This window comes from Siniperca chuatsi, linkage group LG18 (assembly GCF_020085105.1).
Source record: "Siniperca chuatsi isolate FFG_IHB_CAS linkage group LG18, ASM2008510v1, whole genome shotgun sequence".
Classification (NCBI taxonomy): Eukaryota; Metazoa; Chordata; class Actinopteri; order Centrarchiformes; family Sinipercidae; genus Siniperca; species Siniperca chuatsi.
The window spans coordinates 27,703,773-27,726,970 of record NC_058059.1 but is presented as its reverse complement, the minus strand read 5'-3'; the positions used below and the strand labels follow the sequence as shown (position 1 = coordinate 27,726,970).

The 23,198-nt window shown below is 41.4% G+C and overlaps 1 protein-coding gene across 4 annotated transcripts in view; it reads right to left on the bottom strand.

Moving 5' to 3' along the window:
* Window positions 1-23,198, bottom strand: part of dcc (DCC netrin 1 receptor) — a 298,212-nt gene that overhangs the window by 59,313 nt on the left and 215,701 nt on the right. For 3 of the 4 annotated variants that reach the window (XM_044173877.1, XM_044173878.1, XM_044173879.1), the window contains 6 exons: window positions 17,834-18,072; window positions 16,263-16,401; window positions 10,447-10,554; window positions 8,987-9,181; window positions 8,012-8,044; window positions 2,781-2,846 (listed from right to left, as the gene is read on the bottom strand). In XM_044173877.1, the coding sequence (XP_044029812.1) occupies window positions 2,781-2,846; window positions 8,012-8,044; window positions 8,987-9,181; window positions 10,447-10,554; window positions 16,263-16,401; window positions 17,834-18,072 (780 nt within the window). The remainder of the gene's footprint in view (window positions 1-2,780; window positions 2,847-8,011; window positions 8,045-8,986; window positions 9,182-10,446; window positions 10,555-16,262; window positions 16,402-17,833; window positions 18,073-23,198) is intronic. The other variant, XM_044173880.1, reaches the window with a different exon arrangement.

Genomic DNA, 23,198 nt, shown 5'->3' with positions numbered 1-23,198 from the left:
CATGGAATAAATCAGAAACAAGCCACAACAACATCAACAAATCAACACATGGGCGACAGGAAGTGCAGAAATCCAGCAGGGAAACAAAGCTGATCAGCCACAAAGAAAGTCAACTCAAACAGGGATCCAGTGCAGCTGATTTCCACTCACTTCATTTAATACGCTTCATTTTTTTGTACACTTGGACATGACCCCCCTTTTGGTGGAGATGTCTGTTTATATAGACAGAAAATGAAATTGCTGCCACATCAAGGTTTTGGTTTATTGCTTTAATGCACACAAAGAAATGAATAAATAGATACTTTGGTAGTAGGTTAGTTCTGTCTATATATCCAAATTAGTAAACAAATAATAAACACTGTGATTGATTGGTTCATTATTTGTCCTACATATACAAGTATATAAAAGTAATGAACAATGTCATTCATTTTTCTACAAATGTGAAGCTTTTCAATTCAATTCAATTTATTTATATAGCACCAGTTCATAACAGAAGTTATCTCAATGCACTTTTCCTACAGAGCAGGTCTAGACCGAACTCTTTATAATATTATTTACAGAGACCCAACAAATCCCACCATGAGCAAGCACTTGGCAACAGTGGCAAGGAAAAACTTCCTCTTAAAAGGAAGTTTTTCTCTTAGTCTTTTGAACAGCCTGTTTCTTTTACTTAAAGCTGAGATATTTTTAACTTTAATTGCTTGATCGGTATGGAGCTCTCAGCCCTGACAACAGCCAACATTACCTCCTCTAGAGAAAATGAGGAAACTTTAGTAAATGTATCTATCAGCAGCCACACCCAGACCTCCAGCCTGCACAGTACCGTACAGACAGCAAACATAGAGACTACAGAGCTGTCCATGGATAGAGTCGGAGGTGAAACTACTCTGTAGGTCGTTTTTCAAGTGAGAGGAAGCTCTTTGACATAAAGGACGACACCACGTTAAAGATGAAATACGGTGGAGCTGATGAACAAGGCTTCGCCCTCGCCGACCCGACATAAAGCCAGAGGAGGGTGGAGGTCAGAGAGGACGGATTTATGATCGCCTCCAGCAGCAACAGCTACACCGACAAAATGTTAGAGTCCATCTACAGACACAGACACACACACACACACACACACACACACACACACACACACTGCTCAACTGTCCTCCAATGGCACACTGAATCACTGCCAGCTACAGACCCTGACCTCTGACCTCCCTGTGGAGCAGGGGTAACTGGACAGAAATGAGAGAAGACAGTTATGGTTAGGACCATGATTTGTATTAATAGCAATAGCTATAGCTTTAGCAGTAGTTTCTGTGTTATTAATAGCATCAATAGCATATGGTAAGGCCCTCTTATTTATCCATTACAGCCATGTTTCTGTGTCTTCACATCCGCCAAGTGCTTGCTCATGGTGGGACTTGTTGGGTCTCTGTAAATAATATTATAAAGAGTACAGTCTGGACCTGCTCTATAGGAAAAGCGCAATGAGATAATTTCTGTTATGAATTGGCGCTATATAAATAAATTGAATTGAATTGAATTAGCATTAACATTAGCATTAGTGTGTGTGTTAAGATTAATATTAGCATAAGCATGAGAATTTCCTTTAACATTAAATTTGCCTGATTGTTAGTACTGGAATAATATTAGCATTGGCTTGGGTATTATTATTGGCATTAACTTTAGCATTAGTGTGTGTATTAAGATTAATATTAGCATTAGTGTAAGTATAAGCATTGATATTTGATTCACTTAATTAATATTATTATTAGTAGTATTAGGATTAGCATGAGTATTTTCATTAGAATTAACGTTAAAATTAGTGTTAGTATTGGCATAAAATTTGCATTAGCATTAGGCTGCCTTTAGTATTATAATTAGCATTAGTATCAGAATTAATAATAGTATTGGCATGAGTATTATCATTATCATTAGCATACTTTTAATGCTAATTAGTATTCATTATCATTAGTAATTTTAAGGTAACAGTTGAATTATAGTTATATTATTAATAATATGAATATTGGCCTTTCGTTAGAAATTAGTGGTAGTTGGATGAAAATGTCATAAATATGACATATTTTAAAATATGTGAGCATAAATTATAGTTTAAAGAAAAATACAAAATAATAAAACAAATAATTGCTATCCATATTAGAGATGAAAAGTATAGTGTGTATAGTGTAATGCGATAATAACAATCATTCATTATCATTATCAGTATAATGATATTTGATATTCTTAGACTTGTTTTATTCAAATCTAGACGCTCATGTTTTTCCCTGTCCTACTTAAAATGACTATTTTTGATATTTTATTAAAAACTACAAGAGGAAGATTTATATGCATAACCCTCTTTTAATGCTGTTCCTCAATAAAGAGAATTATTTTCTCCAGTTTGTAAAAACTGATTGATGGTGAGATAGTGAACTATAAACAGGAAGCGATGCTAATGGACTGTAACTCAGCGAGCTGCAGCTCCTCGGCAGGACGCAGCGAGTCATTAGGGTAAGTTTAGACATGACTGAGCTGGGTGATCAAAGAAAACAACCGCGTCGCTGCGATGATCTGATGATGCTGCAGAATATCACACACACACACACACACACACACACACACACACACACACACACACACACACACACACACACACACACACACAATCAGCTCACAGGATATTTGGCCTCATTGCAGTATCAAGTCCAATAATGAACCAAAATGTAATTCTACTGACAGTCAAATTAAGTCAAGCAGAAGAGCAGTGTGTGAGTGTGTGAGTGTGTTACCGTTGATGCTGCTCCTGTCAATCAGGTTGGTGTCAGACGGCCAGTAGGTGTGGTCTCCCCCTCGACCTGGAGGACCAGAAATAAACAGGAACATCAGGAAGGAACAAAAGAAAGAAAGAAAACAGTGGGATGAAGAAGGAAAAGCTGAGAGTCCATTTGCAGATGAAGGCTGTTCAGGCCGGTTAGAGAAACAATCAAGACAATTAAGCTGAGTGGATGGGATTAAGAATGGGGACATCATCCTCCTACAGAGCTAGCTAGCTACCTAGCCTATGGGCATAAAAAACACTAAGTTAACTGCTCCTAGCAAGTGCTACCACAGCTTCCGTGTCACCTGAACATGACATCAATGGGAATGCTATGCCACTCGGCTCCAGCAAACATAAACACAATCAAAACAAATCAATAGTTTGTTTTGTAGATCAGAGTGAAATAAATGTAGCACATGTATGCCACATCACATCAGCCATTGTGCTACTAGGGTCCACCAGAGCCAGACCAGGCTAGAATGGTGAACCAGCCAAAACTGGGCTTTTGAGTTGAGTTTGATTTTGCATGTTTTCCCTGTAGTTGAATAGTATTCTATTTGATCTGTTGTGCTAATGAGTATGCTGCTTCATGCTTTATATATTATAGATTGTTTTCTGTTTTTCTAATGCTTTTAGTTCTGTTTCATTCCTCTTTATTCCACATTTCCAACACTGGAGGAGGAAATTAGAAGAGGAAGTCAGAAACAGATTATCACAGAGGCTGCCAGAGAACAGAAAGATTTTCAAAACCTCTACACTGTCGCTTCCTTCAGGAAAATGAATCTAAAGACCTCCACATCTCAAATTAACTTGAAGCCAGACAGGATTCATATTTCCCCCGTATTTTACAGCTGAGAGCGGGTTTCTTCCTCTGCCACCATCCAGCAGCAGCTGCTCAGCTTTGGTGCCTGACAATATGAACCAGATTAGATGCTTTCAGTTTGCAGTTTGAAGCTACAGAAACTAGTGTGATTAAGGCTGGATTCTGAAAATACACACACTTCTCTTTCTTGTCAGTCTGTCTTTGTGTGCGCATTAAACAGTGAGTATATCTATGTGTGTTTGTGTGTGTGTTTACAGTGTAAGGTCCACAGTGACACGGTAGAGCATCAATCTTCCCTCCTCCCCTGACAACACTGATTTATATGGAGAGGGACCGCAGTGTGTTCATGTGTACATGTGCACATACCACACACACGCAGACACACATCTGTCAGTGACAAACAGAACCATTTAACACCCTGACACCGGAGCTCAGTCTCTCTGGTTCAGCGTCTCAATGCCTGAATCGCTTCACTGCACTTCCAGCTGCACTGAAAATTCCCAGAATGCATTTGTAGAAAGCAGTGAGCACTATGGACGAAGAGGGTCTGAGTGCCATAGGGACCACCTTCATATATTCTCCCATAAAACAGATTAAACTTTATAGACTCAATTTAAATTTACATTTCCAGCAAAGTGACTTCTATCGAACCATATACAATCTAAGCTTATGATGCAACAATTCATAAGCTTTCAAACACTGAAAAATCCAGGTTTGTGTCAAATTATAAAAGCTAGCTAATTTAGTTATTCACATGTCTAAATGTGCTTTGTGAACTTGGAGAAGGATTATGTCCATGTCCCTCAGGGTATCTTGTAAGGGACTTTGGGAAATAGTGAATGCCCCCTTCAGATGGCGACTGAGTCAAAAGGGTCCAATTGTAGACCTTATGCAGGACGTTCAAGCTCATTCTCTGTGCACACGGTTGTCCCTTGTCTCCCTTTCTTTTTCTTATTTTAATCGACAACATCTCTAAACACAACCAAGAAGTGTACAGTGTCCAGTTTGGTGATCTCATTTTAGCATTCTGACTTTATTCTCAGAATTCTGACTTTAAACTCACTGCTCAAACACCACATGTGGCCCTAATCCTCTTCCGTAACATTCCCATCAGTCTCAGCTGATGTGTTTAGTGCTAATGGTAATGATTACACATGCTTAGCGTCAGCATTTTAGCATTGTCATTGTGAGTGTGTTAGCATCATGGATGTGGTTAGCATGCTGAAATTAGCATTTAGCTCAAAGCATGACTGTAGACTCTTAACCTTGTTAGCTGATGATGTATTGTTGTTGGTTTAAGTGCACAGAAGCAGTTTGCTGGTGTGTGCTATGGGCATCAAATGATGCAACACTACTTGATGATTTCTGTGCATTTAATCATCAATCTGTTTCAGATTCACTCATTACACTTTAAATTCAAAGACTTTGAAAAATATATAATCAAACATTAAAAACTACAAAATCGTCTGTCATGTTCTCGGAGCTGCTGTCAGATTTCAAAGTTTAGTGAAGCAAATTAAAAAAGTTTTGAGCATTCATTAGCATCATGTCCCCTTCTGCTTGCTGTGTCTGATGAATAGAATCAGAGAACAGAGTATAAATTATTTCTGAGTTAATTTGATTAACTTAAATATGGTAAACAGCTCTTTTCCATCACCTCTCATATGTCTACAGTAATAATTACAAAAACCTCTTCTTCCCGTCTCACTCTCCTCGCCACAGCCAGCAATCACATACATTGCATTTCCTTCAGGAAACATATTTTATCTAGGTGTCTCTGTGAATCAGGTACAAAGCATGGTGATCTGAAGGTGTGAGCAAAATATATAACTAAAATAATAAATTAATAAATTAAAATGAAATAGAGATATCAGGAAGACCAAAGATAAATTAAACATAACAAGAACAGAACAGGCAGTCTGTGTTTTCCCTCCAGTTTTGATTGTTGGTCCTCCCTTGATTGTTTGCACCTGTGTCTCGTTATCTCATCTCCCCTAGGGTATTTAGTCTTGGTCTTTTCTTTGTTCAGTGTTGGATCATCGTTGTACACATGGTGTTGTTCCTGCTAAGCGTATCTACCGTGCGTTTGTATTGGATTTTTTTGTTTTCCCGTGGACCTTGTTTGTATTTTGGATTCTTGGATTCTGGATTTTTGGATTTGGCCTGCTCCCCTGTGAACTGTGTTCCCACCTTTGACTCACTCCCCTGCTTTCACCTATGCTAGCCGGTACTTATCTGCCTTTTGTCTGCTCATTACCTGTCTGCTTACTGTTCTGCCTGTACTTGCGTGCATACCACCCCACAATAAACACGGTAGTCATCCGGCTACTTTTCCCTGAGACTGCTTCCTCGTCATCTGCTTTTGGGTCCGCTTACCTCCATACAGCACCCCTTATGACAGAATAATCCAACCAAACATGGACCCAGCAGGTAAAAACCCGGAGGTAGCACCCTATCACTTAACGCTAGCTAACCGAGAGATTCTGCTAGGCCAGCATGAACAATTACTCCAGACTCTGACAGACAGCAAACAGGCCATGGTTTCCCAAATCGCACAGCTAACCCAGCAGGTCTCCCGACTCACCACCCAGCTCTCAACAGCCGGCACCACCTCGCCTACAGATCCCGGTCACTCTCCACTACCCACACGGATCACTTCTGCTACTAGCCCTGATTGACTCAGGAGCGGTGGACTCTTTGCTGGATCGCTGCAGCCCCCAGGCCCTGGACTCTTTACTGGATGGCAGCAGCCGTCACTCCCTGTCTCTGCTGGATGGCAGCAGCCGTCACTCCCTGTCTCTGCTGGATGGCAGCAGCCGTCACTCCCTGTCTCTGCTGGATGGCAGCAGCCGTCACTCCCTGTCCTCGCCGCCGCTGGACAGCAGCTCCCTGGACTCTCCGCCGGACCTCAGCAGCCCCCTGGACCCCCTGCTGGATCGCAGTTGACTTCTTTCCCGGCTGGATCGCAGCAGTCCCCTGAACTCTCTGCTGGATCACAGCCGACTCATTTCCCGGCTGGATTGCAGCAGTCCCCTGAAATCTCTGCTGGATCGCAGCCGACTGCTTTCCCGGCTGGATCGCAGCAGCTCCTTACTCCCAGGCCTGAGGTTCTGAAGACGGCGCTATGTCCGGAGGTCCAGTCGCCAGCGGCATGTCCTGCTGTCCCGGCACCATGTCACGATTCCCCGACAACGACACCAAGTCCTGTTGTCCAGTTGCCGGTCCCATGTCCTGCTGCCACGCCAGTTCCAATCCTTGCTGGGTCGCAGCAGCCCCTTGCTCCAGTCCCTGCTGGGTCGCAGCAGCCCCTTGCTCCAGTCCCTGCTGGGTCGCAGCAGCCCCTTGCTCCAGTCCCTGCTGGGTCGCAGCAGCTCCTTGGTCCGGAGCCATCTCCAGCCGTCCAGCCGCCGGCTCCCTGTGCCGAGGCCCAGCCGCCGGCTCCCTGTTCCAGGTCTAGCCGCCTCGTCGCCAGCTCCCGGTCCTGCTGCCTCGCCTCCCTGCCTTGATGTCCTGCCGGCTCCATGTCCAGCCATCCAGCCGCCGGCTCCCTGTCCCGAGGCCCAGCCGCCAGCTCCAGATCCAGCTGCCTCACCACCCTGCCTTGATGTCCCGCCGTCGCCGGTTCCAGGTCCAGCCGCCTTGTTGCCAGCTCCCGGCCCTGCCGCATCGCCACCCTGCCTTAACGTCCCGCCGGCTCCAGGTCCAGCCGCCTCGGCGCCCTGCCTTGACGTCCCGCCGGCTCCAGGTCCAGCCGCCTCGGCGCCCTGCCTTGATGTCCTGCCGTCGCCGGTTCCCCGCTCTGACGTCTCGTTGCCAGTCCCCGGCCCCGCTGTACCGCCACTGGTCCCTGAGCGGATGGGCAGGCCTCCAGAAAGGGCCAGTCCTCGCCAACAGCCTCCAAAGACTCTCGGCCATTTTTTTGTTTTCCTGTGGACCTTGTTTGTATTTTGGATTCTTGGATTCTGGATTTTTGAATTTTGGATTTTGCATTCTTGAATTTTGGATTTTTGGATTTGGCCTGCTCCCCTGTGAACTGTGTTCCCACCTTTGACTCACTCCCCTGCTTTCACCTATGCTAGCCAGTACTCATCTGCCTTTTGTCTGCTCATTACCTGTCTGCTTACTGTTCTGCCCGTACTTGCCTGCATACCACCCCACAATAAACACGGTAGTCATCCGGCTACTTTTCCCTGAGACTGCTTCCTTGTCATCTGCTTTTGGGTCCAGTTACCTCCATACAGCACCCCTTATGACACTATCTGATGAGAAAAACACTTTGAAGGTGACTTAAAGATTAAAGATGATTTAGTGATGACTGAAAAATAAAAGTAGTGATGACTGGAGGATGAGACATGACAGATCATAGAAAAAAAGACTACCTTGATCATTGGCCATCTTGTCCGGATGTTCCACTGAAAGAGCAACAGAGCGTGTCAGCAAATTTCTATTCATTTCAGTTCAATTCAGTTTTATTTATATAGCGCCAATTCATAACAGAAGTTATCTCATTGCACTTTTCCTATAGAGCAGGTCTAGACCGTACTCTTTATAATATTATTTACAGAGTAAGACAGTGTAGTCCCTCATTCGTCCAGGACTGTTCCATCGTAGAAAAGGTTTCAATCGTAGTCATCTGGACACTGTTTTCAGAATCAAGACGTTTCGGCTGCCATCCGGAAGTCATTCTCAATTGTGGAAATGGTCTGAGAACTCAGAAATGTAAGCTACTCTGTGTTGCGTAAGCCCTGCCCTCAGGAAGGAGTCTTCCTGAGTTTCTGCTGTTTACCCTGCCTAGTTTCACCTGAAACTGACCTTCTTTTGTTTCCATGATGGCCCAACAGTAATCAGGCCTATTGTTTTCTGGCTGCGCCTCCCTCATCACTGTTAAGTACCTGAGCATAGCCTAGCATATGATTGGCTTTACCATGGTGATAATACACTGTGGTAGATCGTTGGCAAGTTGAATCTCAGACCACCATTTCTGTTTAACGAGGGGTTTTCTTTTTTCACAAAAATGGCTTCTTTGTCTCCTCACAAAGGCACAATGCAAATACCACCTAGAATTTTTAAAATAGCAGAAATGTAATTGTAGTGTCAATATTAATAAATCGACAATAATAGGAATGACAGCCATAGGAAAAACAATGCCAGCATCAGCAACAGAGCCAATAACAACAACTGTAGTAGCAGTTGTGGAGCAGGAACACGGGGGCAGCAGGTGGCCCACAACCACAGATCCAGACTCTGCAGCTTCTACGAGATAAATAATAATAATAAATAATAAATAAACCAAAGAACACATTTACAGAGGTCTTGATCTTCAGTCTCACACACACACACACACTCTGACAGACCTTTGGCGGTTCTGAAGTGGACAGGCTCAGACAGCGGGCCGACTCCTTTGGCATTCTTGGCCTGAATCCTGAAGTAATAAACCGTGTCAAGGTTCAAATCCACGACCTGATGGGTCAGTCGATCACCGCTGATCGCCTCCATCACCCAATCATCTATCGGCATGTTCTTATCCAGCGTGTAGTACAGGATGTACCCTGTCAGACAAGATGTTATTAATATGAGTTTTAAAAACAGGTAATATTTATATCCAGAGTGCAGTACATATCTTCAGACAGACAGATACTAAATTTATAAGTCAACATATTCTTATGCAGTTTGTAATAAAAATATTAAACATGTCAGGGAAAAACATTAATACAGCTCAAGATATCCATATTGTAGGAGCAAAAATAGCAGTTTATTTATAGCAGTTTGTTTATATTTAAATAATAATTATTATTTCAATACTTCCCATATTTTTTGGTTATAGTTCTGATTCACTGATTCTGATGGACAGCTTGGCCACTGACTGGCAAACTGGCCACAACCATTGGGGGTGTGGTATAATTAAAAAAGTTGGCAACATGGGGACGGAGGGAGTCCTAGCTTTAGTTGAGCTCAAACACGGTGTTTTAACCACCTTATCTTATCATCTGTTATCTCTCTTTTACACACACACACACACACACACACACACACACACACACACACACACACACACACACACACATTTGAATCTGACACTGTGCATTGGCCTACAACGTTTTGGTAGGATATTTGAGTTCATTTATTTTAAACAACGAATATACATATTGATTTAACATGTTGAATTTAGGACCAAAGACACCTCATATTTCCACTGTAGAACAAGACCCGAGAAAGCATGAAGACTGATATTTGAACATATTCGTGTACAGAAAGTTTCATGTAAGGAAGAACAAACAGACTTTTAGATGTAAGGTGTGAGATATAATATTTAAGAAAACATTTTTAGAGAATTAGGCAAAAAAATATAGAAGTATAATATTTAAAAATATCCGTGAGTGTATCTGTATCTGTGTATCTGTGAGTGTGTGTGTGTGTTGTGCTGTTATCCCAGCAGGGAGCATCTCATTGGTCCTCCAGGACGCTGCAGGAGCAGCAACGCTCGTTAAAACAGACGGGTTTACAGCCGGGTCGATCGCCCAGAGCAAGAGAGAGAGAACAATGGAAGAAAGTGTGTGAGTCTGTGTGTGTGTTTGGATACACAGAGCAACAACTGAATTCTCGTGTGTTGATATTGTAAGAAAATCTTTTTTGGTCTACTTTCAGACATTTTCAGACTAAATGATTAATGTCATTAATAATAATCAACAGGTTAATTGAAAATCAAAATACCTATTACCTCTGATGTGTGAATATTGTGTGTGTACAGTGAGTATACCTTAGATGAGTAGAGTAATACACCTGTGCTGATTGGTGTGTTTGTGCGAACCCCCACCTGTGATCCGACCGTTTGCCTCCATCGGCGGTTGCCAGCTAATTAAAATGGCGCGGGGTCGTCCCTCGCGACTGATCACTGTCAAATCTTTGGGGGCGGAGCTAGGAGCTGTCAATTAAGGACGGACAGGAAGAAGAGAAGGGAAAAAAAGCAGTGTCAGCACTGGTAGGATGAGATAATGGTGCAATTAGCTTCAGTTTCTGTATATCAGTTGGTTACAGTGTTCGGACGTTCATTAAGTAAGTAAACCAGCAGATGATTTCTGATGATTTTCAGATGATCTGAAAAGTAGCAAAGGTGAAGTGATGTTTAATTAGCAACCAGGGTTACCTGCACCTTTAAATGTTCATTAAAATACAACTAGTGCACATTTGGGGAAATGCAGTTGTTTGCTTTTTTGCAGAGACTAGATGAGAAGACCAATATCAAAATCATGTCCATTTACGTATGACGCTGTAGTAAGGAGACTATTACTTCTTTGCATAAAGATTGGTAGCAGGGGGAAACAGCTAATCTCCAAAGTTAAAACAAGACTAAGGTTGTTTTCGAAATCACATACTAACGTACTGCCTATTGCATACCTAATCAGTATGTACTGCATACTGCCTACTAAATGAATGATTAAGTATGCCATTACCAGCAGACTGTTCACAATGAAGTATACTCAAGCAAGACAGTAATGTGACTGCATCACATGATTGCCATTGCACAGTCTGAAGAGACACAATGCATTTTAGGGCGGTTGAGTATGTCCAGTAAGCTGTCCAGTAACCACAGCTGTGCTTTGAGCTAAATGATAACATCAGCATGCTAACATACCCACAGTGACAATGCGAACATGTTGAGGTTTAGCAGGGATACTTTTTTTACCATGTTCACCATGTAGTTCACGTGTTAGCTTGCTAACATTTGCTAATCAGCAATAAACACAAAGGACAGCTGAGGCTGATGGGAATGTCATTAATTTTGAAGGTATTTTGCTCATAAACCAAAGTGACATAAACACATTAAAATGTTGACCTGATGATGGCGTTAGATGAAAAGTCAGAGGATCACAAAAGTTATTGAAATTCATCCTGAGGGGGACATGAATGTCTCTGTCAAGTTTCATGGTAATCCATTCAATGGTTGTTGAGATATTTCTCTCTAAACCACAAAAGTGAACCTCATGGTGGCACAAGAGGAAAAGTCAGGGGATCACCAAAGTCAGTAGGATTCACGGCAATCCATCCAATAGTTGTTGAGATATTTCAGTCTGGCCCAAAGTGGTGGACCGACTGACCGGCTGACAGACCAACACTGTCATCCCTGACTGATTGAAAGTCAACAGCACCTCTAAAGCTCACTATCTAACCTGTTTTATCTCAGTTGTTTAATCTGTATACAAACAGAAAAGTTGTGGTTTTACAGGGACCATTTCTTGGCCAGGCGCAGTGAACCTATAGTAACCAATAAACCATTGGCTAATACTAAGTATGCTGCTAAATGTTTAATAACTTCAGTTTAGCTGGGTGTCAGTGGCAGGCTGTCAGATTCAAGTGCATGTCAAGTTCAAGTGTATGTCTGTCACTGGACACTAATAAGGAATGTCTACTGCATGTTATTCTAATTTATGATTAAACTCCTGCTGATGTGCTTGTGAGTTGTTAGTATTGCTCTCTGCAATACTTGAATAACTGTGCAATATCCGTGTAATACTCATGTGCAATATTTAGTTTGTTTTTCCTATTTATTATTCATACCTCCATTACTGCTGCTGCAATTCTACTTATTACTTATATTATTACATTGCATTTATACCGTATTATCATCATCAACCGGTAAACCCACTTGGTACTTCACACTTATTTTATTTTATACTTATACCCACCTGGTACTTAATTTATTTTCTGACCTGTTTTTTTATAGTATTTATAGTGTACTGTATTATATATTTTTCTGCTAGTACTTTCTCCTGTGTGCACTGATGTAAAGACGAGCTGCTGTAACAAAGAGTTTCCCTTCGGGGATCAACAAAGTATTTCTGATTCTGTTTCTCATACAATAGCTGAAGTTCCTGAGCTGACAATAATCTAACTACAGTTCAGCTAGTCTGTGGTGTGACTTTCTTGTAATCCAATAATCTGCTCTGTCTGAACTTGAGAAAATTGTGCAGAATGTAATTTCCATCACTTTCCTGAACTGCCCTGTTGTATTGCTCCTGTTGTGAAAATGTCAAGCACTCGGCCTCACAACCAGGACTCAGGGCTTTTTTCTCCTCAACTGTCACCATGGAAACTGAGTGGCAGCCAATTGGAGCTTTAGTGTGTGATGGCTGCATGTGTTTCCTGAGTTATAGATGTGATTAAAGAAAAGTTTTACATTTCTAACCAGGATAGGCCTAGAAGCTCGCATCCCAGCATTGGCAAATGAAACTGCTTGTTAAATCTGACATGACATGCTGGAGGAAATTACAAGTTCCAGCTGAGCCTATTAATGACGGTGATAAACGGAGACCTCAGAAAAATACACTGTGCACTGTCCACCTGTTGAGGAAAGTAGTGGTTCCAACTTTCAAAACTGAAATCTTCAGTTTATAATAAGTGCTACTGAGTGGTTGACTACTCAGGCTGATCTGCATCACTAAAATAGTAATCTTCACTGAAAATCACAGTTTAGATTCAAATGAGACGTCAACCACTTTCAAAACAGTGATCTCAAATCTCACAGAATTATTGTTAGCACCAATTAAACGCCCTGAACACTCACACGGGGTTGTCAAAGTATCCTGACTGCTTTGTCAGGTTGGAGGTGGGCAGAACCATGTTGGGAATTACATGAAGGCCCTTACTTAACTCTTCAAATTAAGAGCCATTGGCCATCAAATGGATTCAACATTATCTCACAGGTATATTTTGAAAGGTAGATGTTAACAGGGTCCTTCCGGTTCTAAGCCCAAAACCTGTGTGGTCCCACAGGGAAGTGTCCTGGAGCCCTTATTCTTTCTATTGCAAATGAATTATTTAAATTTGCACTCTCATGTCATCTTTCTTTGTGCGGACATTGCTGCATTGAAAATGTCACATACAGATAAAACTGTAACAGAAAATATGTTGAGTGGGCAAACGTATTCACTTCTTTGCCCACAATAAACAAGAAGAATACTTATCTGTGAGTGCGAGTGTGGGTTTTCTCAATGATGTTATAGAACCACACAGTCAGAGGAAGGAAGGTCAGGGTGGACGGATGGGTCAACAAAAGGTACGACTTTGCTGTGATAGGCCAGTGTTTGTTTCCCGCTTTCTACCCACAGTCAATGTTGGTTGACCAAGATGATTCCCCAATCTTAACCAAATGGTTATTATTGTAACCATGATGTTGATGATGTTGAAGTTCCCCTGACCTTAATGAAGTAGTAATTTCAATGCAAACAAATGTTTTTCTAACCTTAACTAAGTACTTTACTTTTTAACTAGTGTTTGTGCCTAAACTAACCGAACCTTACCCATGAGATCACTTTTCCCATGATGTCCTGCTGACAAGTGAGTCATATCAAAAAACACATTATTATTATGTGTCTTTCTGGAGGGCAGTTATAAATGACTTTTTTTGGGGCAATTTATTGTCCTGTAAAGGAGCCCATTATAAACTCTTGCTGGGGCTTCAGTTCAAACCCATTTTGACTAACACCTCGCAACTCATCAAAACAAGCTTCAAATTGCTCAAGACAAGCTCATTATGGTTAGGAGGGGATTACTCTCTTGCTCCAAACCAAAACTAATCAAACAATCAAATCAAATCAGAACTGTTCCACAAAATCTTGCAAATGTGGTCCTTGTAGCGTTCAGTCACTCAAATAGCTTGCTAACTTACCAGGCATCACAGGAAGGCTTTTTTAAATGCATTCTAATTTAAATTAAAGCAATGTAATGAACTTGATTTAAATTAATTAAATTAAAGAAATTTTTACTTATTTAAAAATTTATTTTTATGTTTTAGCTCATTTCTTGCAGCACCATTTGCATATCAGACAACGGTTGGGGAAGGATAGTGTCTAGGTTTCAGCCTCTGCCCATTATATTTCGACATTTTTAACTGCACAATAAGTGGAAATTTTGTTCTGATGGTGGTGCTAGAGGACAGGTCAGGGGATCACTAAAACCACTAAAATGAATCCTCTGGGGAGCAGGAAAATACACAGCAGTGTAATGTCAAATTGTCCAGTAGATGTTGAGAGATTTTCCCCAGATCAAAGTATTTAATGGACTGATATCACCATTTCTAAGGCTCTAGGAGGTAAAAAGCAACATAAAATAATGTCCCTCAGCTGGTGTCTTTTAGACTCAGTGGGTGATTATTTCTAACAGTAAGGCAGAGGTATTATGAGCTCCAGTAAAGGCAGTTTTTTCTGTGTTTTGCTGTGAAAATGTGGTCAGTGTTTTTGTGTGTCCAGAGCCAGTGGATCACTGCAGGGACTGAGTGGGCTCAGTCTGTATGCTCACTCTGAATGTCAATGTATTCTAGTGGCCCCGGGGAGCCGGTGGGGGTAATGCCGTTCACGCTTAATTGGGTGACAAATCCGACAAACATGATTGTAAACATTGTGAAAGGGATACCTTGACATTTTGATTTTGTCGTGTTGTTGTAGGGGAGAGTGGAGTTTCTCCATTACACCTCAGTGAACCAAAACAGGATTTGTGTGCATTGTTAAACCTCTTATTAAAAGTATTAAAAGTCATTGTTCAGGGAGATATAGAAAATAAAAGTTCGGCATCCATATTGTTTTGGTGAACCCATGTTTCCTGAACCTGCCCTCATTCAGTGTATGCCTGTTTTTCTTAGAATGACTTTTAACAAATCCTCCAGAGAAAAACTACTTTCTGTGTTCACCTGAGTGTTTAACATGTCAGTGAAAGGAGATGACAAGTTTATTACAATTGAAAAATAACTCTAAAACTTTACACAATGATGAGCGTGAAAGTTCATTCTTGACTTGAGAACAGTATTTGACAACAAAAAACTTAACTCAAGGTCCACTTAATGGAGTATAGCATTAGTTCAGGCACAGTATTAGCTAGTTGCTTCATTTATGCATCTCCATCAGTGGTTCATTCATCAGCTGTTTGGCCACCAGCTGACCAGTAACGTCCAATCATATTCATGCAGGTGTAAAGCGTGGCCGATACGACATGAATTTTTTTACTATTATTCTGCTGATATGTTCATGCCAACACCATCTGCTGCTCCAGCTCTCTCCACCACCCAACCTCTTCTTTATGTGCTAAACTTTGGTATTGTTGATTTAACTAAGATTTAATGCCCATGTTTCTAGCTATCTCTGATTCTGTACTATTATATGTTCTACCGCAGAACCCTAGTTGCTGCTCAGATTCTTGTGAACTTCATCAAGAGCAGAACCATTTCCTCCAAATCTAACTATATAACCAGCTGCTATAAATAGCAATTTCCTTGGTGTGTCTCTGACTGAATTAGCTTTTTTCAGATATTTCCACTGCATCGTATGGTCTTCCTCAGCAGATAGAGTTTGCTCAGTTGTCTTAATCATCAGAAGAATCCCAGTGGTATTCAGGACTTACCACAAACCATTCATATCTTCTGGTACACCCTAAAAACAGGACTCCCCTGAAGGAAGATTGGAGTGGTGTATGACATTATATGTGAAACATATGGGAAACACTACATAGGTGAAATGGCAAGCACCCTAAGGACAAAGGGCTGTTTGTGGGATTAAACTTGGGTTTTAGGTTAAGGTTAGAATTAGGTTTAGGTAGGGTTAGGGCTAACTAGAAACATGAGTGAGTGTCTGACAGACCTACCTGCTTCATATGTTGTGGCGTGTGCCGTCATACTCCAGGTGCTGGACTTGCGACCTTTGGTTACCATGACAGCAAACTCGTACATAGTGTTTGGTTTGAGGCCGGTGACAGTGTGGCTGAGCGCCGTGGTGTCTGCAGACTGGACACACAAACATTTATAGAATTTAGATGTTTATAGAATAAAACTGAAGTAAAATGTGAAGTCATGACAAAAGACTAAAGACTGCTGTTACAATATAATATATACACAGCAGATACAATATATATAGATATATATATATATCTATATATATTTTTGCCTTTAAATTAGACAAATTCTAGACATGACGAGATGAATAATGCCTCAGAGTTTCATAAAACTTTGAGAATGTGTCCGTCCTTTGAGCATCATATTTCCTGTCTGTTGTGGAGATATTCTGTCCTTGTGTCCTGTACTTTAAAGATTATTTCTAAGACTTCAGCATCAGTGAATATTAACAAACCACAGTGGCTGCATAAACTCAGTTGTGTTTTCGTTTTAAGACCAGACTTCTGTTTGTCCTTGTGGCAGCAAGAAAATATCTTATTTTCAGAATCTGATGGAGAGAAAAGAGGAAGAAAAGACTTCTCCCTCTCTGTCTCCCCCAAGCTGGTCTTTATTAAGGTGAGCAGACACTCTGCCCTTGTACAGGTTTACTATTTCCGGTGTTTTTGAAGCATAGCCTAGATTACTGTTGAAGTTTTCAGAGTTTGTTCAGAGTTCAGAATGATCAAAATGATTCCAGGTTGTGTTTCGCTACAGAATCTTTCCTACTGCACTGCCAAAAAAATCTAAGCTGTTTCTGTCAGCTGAGAATAACGTCTTAAGATATTTTTTTAACAATAAAAGCTTCTGAAGAAGAAAAAAACACACATAAAGAATGCAGTTTTCCTCCTCTGGTTCGTAAAACTCCTTGATCCTCCATGATCATTGTTTACAGTGTCTGTGCTCCATTTCACCTTGCTTGCTTGTACATAGCTGCAAGGGAGGGGGCACCTGCCTTAACTGAGTGCAGGCAGCACTCAAGGTGGCCTGGTATGATGTTTAATCCCTAATGAAGCCCTGCGTCAAGTCCCAAGTCAGGATCAGCAAGTTCGAAGTCAAGTCCAATGTCAAGAAAGAGAAGTCCCAAGTCGAGTCCAAGTCTTAAACTATGTATTTCAAATCCTAAACAAGTCATTATTTGACAGGTAAGTCCCAAGTCAAGACAGGTAAGATGAATACAAGGTCAAGATAGTTAATACCCAAGTCAAGTACCAAGTCAAGTCAGGTAAATCCGAAGTCAAGTCTCAAGTTAAGACAGCTCAAGTCCCAAGTCTAATAAAAAGCAAAATTTTTAAGCTTTGGTGAGGATACCAAGTCATTCCAAGTCAAAAGGCTAAAGTCCAAGTGAAGTCATGAGTCATTACAGTCAAAGTCAAGTTCCAAGTCTTTGTAGATTTTGTCACGTAGAGTCTGTCCAAGTCATGTCCACACCTCTGGCAGAGATAATACTAAACTATGAAGTGGTGTAGCTGCACATTAATGCCATGGACTGACTGTCTGTGTATACCTTGTACTTTCCACTAGTGGAGTAGCTGGTCTTCCACTTGACAGAGTAGTACCGGACCTCAGATGCCTTCTGGTTCTTGGTCATGGAGTTGTCGGCCCAGGAGACACGGACTGAGTCCGAGGACAGAGCCACGGCTTGGACCCCCACCGGGGGGATCATGGGAGTGCTGGTGTCTGGCATGGGAGTGGGGTATTTATCAAAGAGATGGAAGAGGTCATCCTCAGACGGATCTATGGGGTCTGAGGGGGGGCGTTAATGGTAACCGGGGTGTTTGGGGATAATTAATGAAATCATACAGTGTAGTGAATGTGTGATAAAGAAGATTTATATATGGAGACAAGAGTGACACAAGCATATATATTTAGATTAATATAGGTTTGTTATGTGTTCATATACACACAGGTGTAAAAAAAAACCCACGATAAATACATAAGATGACATGCAAGTTTGAAAGTGACATGCAGCAGGCAGCCATGTTTGTTTGAGAGGAGGGAAGAAGAAAAGGAGGAGTGGATGGATGAGGAAGTAAAAAACAGGAGAGAAAAGAGAAGAAGACAAAGAGTAAGAAGACAGTGAGAGATAAAAACTCTCTACACTCTAACACTCTAAATGAAGGGGAGTCTAAGATCCACAGAAGGGCAGGGCTCCCAACACGACGCTTTTAATTGCTGATATCCATAATATGATCGAATTTAACTCTGTACTGCTGTTCACGCATCACATTGCAGCAGGACAGAGTATAGTGAGTTTTGTGCCGCCAGTATGGCAGTTGTTAGAGGCTGTGACGTCACCTCAGTATTGTCTGACTGCCTGTGCTTGTTACCCCGTTTGTTCGAGTTATTGATGTCACTGCATTCACAGATGTCAGCAAATACTTTGGTTAGAAAAGTGTTATCATAACTGATAGAACTGCTAGAGCCACAAAAATAAAACCAAGAAAATAGGCCTTACCAAAAACAAACAAATGTGAAGTCAAATGTCTGAAAACCACGCATGTATATGTGAAATGTGTTTCACATATTAAATCAACAATTACATGTTGTACATTTCAGATTTAAAATATTTATCATGTGCCTTTAATATATTGTGAATTCTAAACATGTGAAGTTGTGTTTCACATACATCAAATTCACATGAGCTTTAAAGGGCATGTAGGGGATTGTTCCCATTATTTAAAAGGTTTTACAAAAAAAGAGAGAGAAGAAAATCACCACAACTGGAGATACAGTCTTTTCATCTGACACTGTATTGTTTTCCAGCCATCATATCCCATTCACACACTGCTGGTTTCTGTATATTTGAATAAATGAAACCCATCTGTGTGGATCTGTGTCTCCAGCCAATCAGAGAGCAGATGCTGCCTTCATGGGCTTTCAGAAATCCTGTGGATGTGAGCATGTTTCAGGAACCTAAACTGAAAAATAAAACACAACAACATCTTTATTTTTGCGAATTAAATTAGGAAGTACTTGAGCATGTTGTTGAACGGCTCTACTGTGAACTAAAATAAATCAAAAAGTACAGTTTAAAAATCAATTCTGCTTTCTAACATGCAGCACCTGAACACCTGATACACAGGATGTATAAATGTGACTTCTGAACCAGGAAGTTAAGGCTGGAGGAGCACCTGAAGGCAGCAGAACAAGAAGAAACAGATGCTGAGAGGAGCTAACAGAGAGCTGGAATGAGCAGAGATGACTACAGTGAACTGAAGAATAAAATATAAAAGTCACTGCTGATTCCAGCTCTGTTGCCTCCGATCTACTGATAGTCAAACTACTGGAAGCAGAAACACAGTTAGTGATATAGATGGTTTAAAATAAACACATATCAGCTTAGCAATGCTGCTTTCTGGATTACTGCAAAGTCACTGTCATTAATTTACACTGAATCATTATTTCTTGTTTGATGCATTTAATAAGTAAAGAGCCTGCAGGGCAGCTGCTGATTTTTAATGCTGGAAAATCTCTGTGAGGTTCTTTACTGATTGTTTTACTGTTTGTACCAAAATGGTACTGACCAAGATTACATGGTGAAAAAAATATAAAAGATGCCACAACTAAATAAAAAAAATTCACCCCATAAGCTGGTTTAACTCCTATCGATCAGATCGATCTCAGTTTGTACATGTTAACAGTGAGTCCTCCGTGCACGCCAAAGTTAGTCGTGGAGTTCCACAAGGTTCTGTGCTTGGACCAATTCTATTCACCTTATAGACAATATTATTAGGAAACACTCCATAAACTTTCATTGCTATGCAGATGATACCCAATTATATCTATCGATCAAGCCAGATGAAACTATCCAGTTAACTAAACTTCAAGCATGCCTTAAGGACATAAAGACCTGGATGACCTGCAACATTCTGATGTTGAACTCTGACAAAACTGAAGTTATTGTACTTGGCCCCAAACACCTCCGAGATACATTATCTAAAGATATAGTTACTCTAGATGGCATTGTCCTGGCCTCCAGCAGCACCGTAAGGAACCTCAGAGTTATCTTTGATCAGGATTTATCCTTTAACTCCCACATAAAACAAACTTCAAGGACTGCACTGGCTCCCTGTAAAATCCAGAATAGAATTTAAAATCCTCCTCACCTACAAAGCTTTTAATGGTCAGGCACCATCATATCTTAAAGATCTCATAATACCTTATTACCCCACTAAAACACTACGCTACTAGACTGCAGGGTTACTTGTGGTTCCTAGAGTCTCCAAAAGTAGAATAGGAGCCAGAGCCTTAAGTTATCAAGCTCCTCTTCTGTGGAATCAGGTCCCAGTTTGCGTTCAGGAGGCAGACACCATCTCCACATTTAAGAGTAGGTTTAAGACTTTCCTCTTTGATAAAGCTTATAGTTAGGGCTGGCTTGGGTGAGTCCTGAACCATAGTTATGCTGCTATAGGCCTAGACTGCCGGGAGACTTCCCAAGGTGCACCTCTTTCTTCTCTCTTCCTCTCCCTCTCCATCTGCATGCATTTTTATCCCATTACTGCATGTTACTAACTCGACATCTTCTCTCTCCCGTAGTTCTGTGCTTTCTCGTTTCTCTCCTCTCTCCTGTCTCTCTTCTGTCGCTTTCAGCAGGTATTTCTGCCTCCGGAGCTGCAGAGACTGGATCTGTGGTTGTGAGCCACCTGCTGCCCCCGTGTTCCTGCTCGACAACTGCTACTACAGATTTTGCTATAGGCTCTGTTACTAATATTGACATTATTATTCCTAAAGCTGTCATTCTTATTATTATTAATTTACTAATATTATCACTACAGTTACATTACTACTATTTTAAAATTTCTAGGTGGTATTGGCATTATGCCTCCCTCCCAACCACCCCCACCCCCCTCCCCCAAAACCTTTCTTTTTTGAATATAATGGGACTATATGGCACTCAGCTTGTGGAGCTCAAAGGAGGTCAATATCTCCAAAACTCGGCAACTCACAGCAAAACAATCTAGATGGATAAACAGCTCTACAGGTAAGAGGGATAATATGTATTTCTGATTTTGGGGTGAACTGTCCCTTTAAAATTAACATTAGAATGGATGGACAAAACTATGAAAATAATAATACTTTTTTTTAAGTATACACAATGAAAAAGTGCTGAACACGCCCAGGGGTGTGATTTGATTTGCTGGTGGAAAATGATCTACGATGTTTGTTTCAGTTTTAAAGCTCTGATTCCTTGACTTCCTTCCTATAATTTAAACCACTTGAGCATTGAACATAATGTGGTCTTGACTTTCAGCGTGAGTTCATGTGAAGGCAGCATCAGTCCTGGGAGATGAAGAAGGCTTGTCCTGTTGTGTCTGTGTGAACGGGACCACTGAGAGAATCAACAGTGGCATGTAATGTGCTGCTGTTGAAGAGAGATGTACAGCTGCAGGCCAACATGCAGAGACTGAGTGAGCTGCAGCAGGCAGTGGCGTGGTTAAACTAGTCGTCCAGCATCACAATAAAGCTCCAGTCAGGACAGAATACTGATGAGGACGGAGGAGGTACCTCCTCCTCTGCACTCCTCCGTCTGTCCCTCATTTCCTTACTCTCTACATCCCTCCTCCGTCTGCTCATTTTTCTTCCTCCTTTCCACATTTTTCTGCCCTGTCTCTCCTTTCTTCTGTCTCCCGTCCTGCATATCTCCCTCTTACGTTCCTCCTTTCTTCCTCTAACCTTCTATCCCTCCTTCTCTTCTCTCTTTCCTTCATTTCTCTTTGCATTACCTTTTCCATCCCTTGCTTATCCCTCACACTTCCTCTCAGCCTTGCTTCTTCCCTTCTTTCTCCCTTCATCTTTTCATATTTCTCTTATTCCTCCTCCTGTCTCCCTCCATCTCTCCTTCTCTCTCTCTTTCTGCGGTCCTCCAGTCGTTTATTAAATGGCGGCGTGGCGGTTGGTTGAGGATCAGTTCTGTCTCTGCAGTGTGCGGGTGGTGAGGCGAGGACGAGGCAGTATATTAACGAGGATCCAGCCCTTAACGAGCCATTTTTAAAGCTCTTGTAAAAAACTCTCCTGCAGCCTGCCACCATAAAGTGACGGAGAATTTAGCTTGTCTCGGCATGACAAGACAGAAAGTGTGTGTGTGTGTGTGTGTGTCACTGTTGATGACCTTGTCAGAGCAGTAATGGGTTTAGGTTTTGTCTCAGCCCTCGGGGTCTCAGCTCATCAACTCCTGACTGTCACACTACAACTCTATGTTAGACTGTATATCTCTACAGAACTGCAGATGTGTTTATATATATGTATAATGCAATGAGACGACTTCTGTTATCAAATGGCGCTATATAAATAAAACTGAATTGAGAATTGAATATATCTCTCTAAAACTCCCGATGTGTCTGTGCTCTCTATAGCAGCCCAACATCCGGGCCGCGTCCTGGTACCGGTTCACACAGTGTTGACTACCAGACCACAAAGATATTGACAAGAACCGATGATCCCTACCGCCTGATGCTGTCGCTGGTTCTGACACATTGTTCAGTACAGATGTGTCGCCTGTAAAACACTGAGCTAACCAGGAAATCAGCTTACATTTCTGAAGCAGAATTAAATGAATAAATTGCTTCATCAAGTAAGGGAGAACAATGAGGAAACCCCATGCAAGGCATCATTTTTATGTCTTTAAGCATTTCTGTAGGGAATCTTTTAAAGTAGGCTCAGTCTGGTCACATACCCCCTTTTGAGAACCCCTGCTCTATAGAACCCCCTATGTCTAAATACAGAGATGTAAATCTATTTTAGTCCATTTTACTAGACAATGTTACACAACCACAGGTGTACTTGCCATACACTTCAATGATTCTTACACTACCCCTTCAAACCCTGTAAATACCCTTTTATTAGAAGCTTTCATCAAGTCCATCAAATGT